This window comes from Cariama cristata, unplaced genomic scaffold, assembly GCF_000690535.1.
Source record: "Cariama cristata isolate BGI_N322 unplaced genomic scaffold, ASM69053v1 scaffold2327, whole genome shotgun sequence".
Taxonomy (NCBI): Eukaryota; Metazoa; Chordata; class Aves; order Cariamiformes; family Cariamidae; genus Cariama; species Cariama cristata.
Window position 1 is genome coordinate 91,640 of NW_009624698.1, and position 6,000 is coordinate 97,639.

At 41.1% G+C, this 6,000-nt stretch overlaps 2 protein-coding genes across 2 annotated transcripts in view; one reads left to right on the forward strand and one right to left on the reverse strand.

Moving 5' to 3' along the window:
• ME1 (malic enzyme 1, NADP(+)-dependent, cytosolic) overlaps positions 1-2,943 on the forward strand; it is a 79,644-nt gene extending 76,701 nt beyond the window's left edge. Inside the window, exons 9-10 of the mRNA XM_009703256.1 lie at positions 280-378; positions 2,595-2,943. Coding sequence (XP_009701558.1) covers positions 280-378; positions 2,595-2,753 — 258 coding nt within the window. The 3' untranslated portion in view covers positions 2,754-2,943. The remainder of the gene's footprint in view (positions 1-279; positions 379-2,594) is intronic.
• Positions 2,944-3,112: 169 nt separating this feature from the next.
• Positions 3,113-5,815, reverse strand: RWDD2A (RWD domain containing 2A). Its single transcript, XM_009703255.1, has 2 exons — positions 5,618-5,815; positions 3,113-3,790 (listed from the first exon to the last, which is right to left on the reverse strand). The coding sequence occupies exons 1-2, from the start codon at positions 5,813-5,815 to the stop codon at positions 3,113-3,115; spliced, it is 876 nt and encodes a 291-aa protein (XP_009701557.1).
• Between the last annotated feature and the right edge of the window lie 185 nt (positions 5,816-6,000).

Here is a 6,000-nt window from a genome sequence, read left to right on the forward strand (position 1 = left end):
TGTATCTCACAGTGAACTCTTTGCTAGTTTATGTGTCATGGACTTATTGAAGACTTGAAGAAGTCTTATTGTCTGAGTGAGAAAAGGGCGTAACTCCCTAAATTTCTAGCTCTTGTGTAGCTACTCCTACTGATAAGGCTGGTTGTAAGAAACACTGCCTAGGTGGATTAAGCAGTATCTGCGTGATTTGCCAAAGCAGAACCATTTCTTTGCTTAAGACTAGATCACTAATGAAGCTACATCTGCATTTCAAGCGAAACATGTCTGCTTTATTTCTAGGTAATAGCTCAGCAAGTTTCAGAGGAGAATTTACAGGAAGGTCGTCTGTACCCTCCGTTAGTCACTATTCAGGATGTGTCGCTGAAAATTGCAGTGAGGGTAAGTCATTTCAGTCTTTGGTCGCTTCTTTCCTTCCCACGCTTTCTACATAATTGAGCATTTGATTTGATCAACGAACACACCTTCACACAAGTTGAAGTTGGTTTACGTCAATCAATCTTGGACAAGTAGCAGTTTCAAAATTAAATTTAAATTCATAAATGTAAATGTAATCCAAATACAAGCAAGAAGGATATGGAACTATAGCAAGTGTTTATGTCTGTGGAGCCCAAACTGCTGTCCACCAGTTAGGAGCAGGTCCCCAGGCTTACGGTCACGCGAGCTGCACAGCTGAAGGCTTTGGGCCCTTCCTGAGTATCCGCTGCCTGTCAAGAGAGTAAATGTCACTCTGTGCCCAGGCCCTGCTCCCTTTTGTTCCCACCCTTACTCTGGCCTACCACCGTAACTAACTACAGGGGATGCGCTTTGTTTACGGCTCAGGTTTGGGTCAGGGCTTGTTCGGTTGGTTGGTTTTTACTGGCAAATACAGAGCTGATGCAGATGGATTTTCATTAACTGACCTAAACCCCCAGTTTCCCAAGAAACTTGGCCGCCCTGGAGAGAAGAGGAGGAAGCTTTCAAATAAAAACAAGCCCAGTTCTGTTTTTTAGGGTTTTTTTCAGCATTTTAGGAGGTTATTTTGCTGGTCTTCTGTGACTTTTTTTGCTCCAATTAATTGTTTTCTCTCTTGGTCACCTTACTGTCAATAATTCCACTTATTGCATATTCTTTTGAAAGAATAACAAGGAGCCCTCATACATGAAACAGTTCGCCTAGCTTCACTCATTCTGTGTATTTAAAAAAAAAAAAAAAATCCGTCTCAGTTCACGTCTTCTTCGGCAAGTAATAACTCTGTTCTGTAGATGTCAAAATGTTACCTAGATTCCTCAGGTGAAATCAAACTGCCTGTGTGTTTGGCAGAAACACAGTGGTAGAAATTCCTCCTCTACTTGAGCGTGTTACATAAAATACAAAAAAAAAGAAAATGTTACCAAACAATTTTTTCTGTCTGATCTCTGTTGAGATTTTATTCCTGCAAATACCTATTCCTGCAAATACCTATACAACCCAAGAAGTTTAGCAATGGCCTCTGCCTTTTCCAGGGGCGGAACACTCTCAAAATTTTTTGGAATACCAAATGTGGGGTATAAATTCAGACCTTATTCAACCGTGATAATTACGCGCACAGACCTGAAGATGAACTCTTAGATATACACACGAAGTGCTTCTCAGTCAAATCAAGTTGGGTTTCAGATTAATCCTCGAGAGGAAGTCTAAATACGGTAACCTGGGGTCTCAGCTTCTCACCAAGCTAAAACATTTATGTTTTAAAGAGAGAGCTAAGGAGAGCAGAAGGAGACAGTCTTCCTTTTATTCAAAGTACGAGCGTTTTTCTGTTTGCCAAATACACTTTGAAGCAGATCTTTCCAAAGAGTGCCAGATCTCCAAAGAGTTTCCATAAAACCAGTCAGTCAAACCTCTTTTGTTTCATAGATGAATGTCCAAAGACATACGAGAGGATACTTTGATGTGTTGAGTGGGCTCCAACCCCTTCTAAACTTAATTTTTGTTGCAGCCATACTTGTGATGCATAATTGATTCACTTAGGTATGGTCTGGGTGAGGAAAAAGCAAGCAAATACTCATATTTCCCCCCTCCATCTCTAGAATTAAACGCTGTGCACTGTGTAGGACCAATTTTTTCTCATGAGTTTACCTTTCAGAAATATCTTATCAAACTATGGCAAAAAATAAACTTCTGTAATATGCAGGGAGCACGGAGGCTTTGAAGAAATGACACTTTTCTTACAGTGCTTTGGAGAAGATGGTAAACCAGGGTAACCTGATAACGGAAATTCTATCTCAGTGCTTTTGTATCTGTATCTCAGTGCTTGGGGTTTGTGGAATATTTTTACCCACCGCTGCACAATAAAAGCTAAGATACTACTGGATGAGGAGGAGCAGTGTATTTGTAACAGCAAAGATACGTAATCTCGTTCAAAAGTAGTATGAGTGAGGCTCACTTAAATGCAAACATCATCCCTTTCCTAGGCTGATTTGCTTTATACCAGCCCCGATCCAGTGTGAATACAGGTGACCGTCAGCACCGGAGAAGATGAAGTCTTATGATTTTGAACTAATTCCTACTTTTAAATCCTGTTAAATGTACTCAAGTAGTTTATGAGCACTAATTAGGATTTTAATGCATCTTTCTAGATCGCAGAAGAAGCCTACAGGAATAACACTGCCTCCACCTACCCTCAGCCCAAGGACCTAGAAGCCTTCATCCGCGCTCAGGTTTACAGTACCGACTATAACAGCTTTGTGGCCGACTCCTATACCTGGCCTGAAGAAGTCATGAAAGTGAAACTGTAAATATTTAATGAAGAATGAACAAACTAGCAGCAGTTAAAAAGCATTAAAATATTCAGAACATTTCTGCCTAGGAATAGCTAATTTTTTAAGATGCAGAAAACTTTTTCTAAATTGCAATATTGGGTTAGAAACTCCAATCAAGAAATTGTATTAATTATACATCAGAAAATAAAAATTAATCTGAGAAATATATTTGTGTGATTATTTTGATTGTTATTTTAACTGAGATATCCTACACTAGTTTGGCAGATCTTTTTGTTATCGAAGTAAGTGGTTGTATCTTGTGCTGTAAGGCACAATATTTCAATGTTGTCATCATCTCTTGCTGTCCAAAATCAGAACTCCTTACACAGTTTCTCTTATTTGTCTGAAAGTTTGCCTTCGACACCAAATAAAATCTGAAAAATATGTCCACTTTGATGTTGTTTCAGGAATTCTAGGAACTGGCCAAGGTCCATGTGATAGTCATTCCTCAGGCCATAATCACCATGTGCCTGAAACTGTAGGTCTTCAAAAGCACGAAAGAGACGAAGATTATCGACGCTGCCCTCCGTTTCTACATTCTCCACATGTTTGCATGAAATATGCTTCCAGTTGGGATACCTAATAACACGCCAGAACTCTTCACAGTTGTCTCGGAGTCCCTCCACACAGATGACACCAGGTTTCCCTGTTAGGCAGAAGCCAGTCAGATTTAACTTCTTTGCACAGTCAAAAATCTTTTTCCTCAATTCCTGCCGATATATGTGATGGCTGTAGATCCACATGCGATGCAATGTTTCTTTAACTACGACTTCTTTTGAAGCACTTTCAGAAGAGATCTTACTGTTTTCCAAGTAAGGCAGGCTGTTGTCTTTCACCCATTGCACAGCTTCATATATACACACTTCACCTGAATCCAAAGAGCTGATGTGAGAAGCGAGACCAGCGTTGAGCTGCAACTGTTGCTGTCTGTGCAGCGCATTTGATCTTGCAAAAAGCTGAGGAGTTACGTGAGGATACGTATGAGGCAGCAGTACCTGCAATTCCACTTTTACCTTAAAAACAGAACACACAAAAAGAAAATTAATTCTGCAGCTACTGAAAAGCATGCTAGACTCTTCTTCCCTGTCAAAGGCAGATTATGAGGAGATGTAATTAAGACTGCAACATCCTAAAGACTGGAATTACTTCTGCTTTCCTTCCGTCTGCGCCTTTCCTTTTGTTGCACCATGCTAGGACTTTCCTGACATACTTAACGTTACCTTCTGCTGTCTACAGAAGTAATGCTGTGCCTTGAAAGAAGGTACACAGTTACCCTCGAGGGATAGTTCTATTGCAAGGTCTCAGTACGGGCTCAGTGTTGCTACAGTGGCAAACGACCGGTCTGTCAGAGTCAAGGGGCAAGCGGCTTTTAAGAATCTTGTCCCTTACCAGACGTGTATCTCATCAACAAACTCAGCCCAGTTACTGGATCTATCCCAGGAAAACAAGGCCAAGAGTTACACCAATCAGTGTTTATGATTGTACCTATTGTATATAGAGGTACATGGCAGGGGGGCTGGAACTAGATGATCTTTAAGGTCCCTTCCAACCCAAACCATTCTATGATTCTTTGCATTATTGCTATCATTTTAAGCAAGTATTCACCATAACAGAGGAAGCATTCTCAGGATTATAGGGGATAAAAAGATTTACATGCATTTTAGGCGAGGAAAACCTCTAGATTATCTTGCCTGATCTCCTACAAACCCTGGGCTGTCCAATTTCTCTTGATTATTCCTACAGCATCTTAAAATGGGGCACCTCAGTTCTCTGGAAACTGAACCCTGCCTCTGGTGCAAGAGCAGGAGAGGATTCATGTGTCCTCAAGGCTTGAGGCTCCTGTATACCTTCAGGGGACTTTCCCGACAGTATACAATTGTATGATTAGTCCTGCAGAGAGAAGTGAATCGTGAAATGACTAATTATCTTTCCAAGTTCCTTGGTAATCTGCCACAGAAAAAAAATACTTCCTGCACAAGCCCTCCCTACACAGTTCATAAAACTGCCCTTTGAAGGCTGGTGAAAGGGTGCTTTTTCGAAAGATACTTAACCTTGTACCTAAGTTTCCAAATAATCATGAGGCCACCTTGTTACCCAGCAAATTGTTATAATGTTTAACTATCCTTATTCTGATGAAAATGGCTTCTACGTTGAGTTTGTCTGTTCTCAATTTCCAGTCATTGCATTATTACACACTCAGACCTATGTTCTCTATGCAAGTATTTACATCACTTAGTTGTCATATGTAACCTTTTCTTCAATCGGATGAACTATTGGAACTCCTTATACTGTTAAGTTTTGTTTCCCCGATCATAGGCTGGTTTTGGTTTAGTGTTTGTGTGACTCTTATTGATAGCATTCTGCCATTTGGGGGTATTTTTACATTACCTTATTTCAAATACAGATCGATGAATGTTTGTACACGTGGCAAGGGGTGGAAGAGAGAAATAACAGGGTGATTTTGCTAGAATAATGTAAAGTCCAAGATAGGTATTCCCATGCAGGGAGCACTGCCTTTGTAATGCACAACCATTCGTAAACCAGTAAACTAACAACCCTCATATAAGCACAACCCTAGCTAAGCTCTTGTGAATGCTGTGCGTGCCACTGATGTTGGCTGTCTATTCCCTTCTGGGATTCTATGAGCCTTTCCTGCCCAAATAAAGTTAAGACTCAAATAAATAATAAAACCCAAGACTTTTTTGTTACTGTTGACTTTTGAAACAGCAGACAGAAATTAGGTGGGGTTTTTTGCCTTTTTTCTGGACAGAGTTTTTAAGTGTGTGCACAAGGAGTAAAGAAAACAACACACATGAACACATCTACGTGGAAGTTCTCACCTTTGCCTCCCCTACATCAACAGCAATTGAATACCGGAGCTGTGGGGGCAGAGCTCCATCAGGGTTTCTCAGGTAGCGCTGCACACCGGGCACAGCATCCTCATCCAGATTCATTTCACCTTTTTTGGGAAACATTGAAAGGAGCATTTCCACTTCCAGCAGCTGGAGCTCCAGGCATTCCTTCACTGTGACGGCCATCGCGCTGCCCTCCACACACACCTGGAACAAGAGGCCCGGAGTCAAACCCCAGCATTTAGCACCACGCCATGCAACCGAACAAGCCAGCCTCCGCGGGGAAACCCCACTATTTTTTTTTTTAAGGACAGAATTTGATTAAAGACAGCCGGGTACAACCCGCTTAGAAGCTCATCCCTTACAGCCGA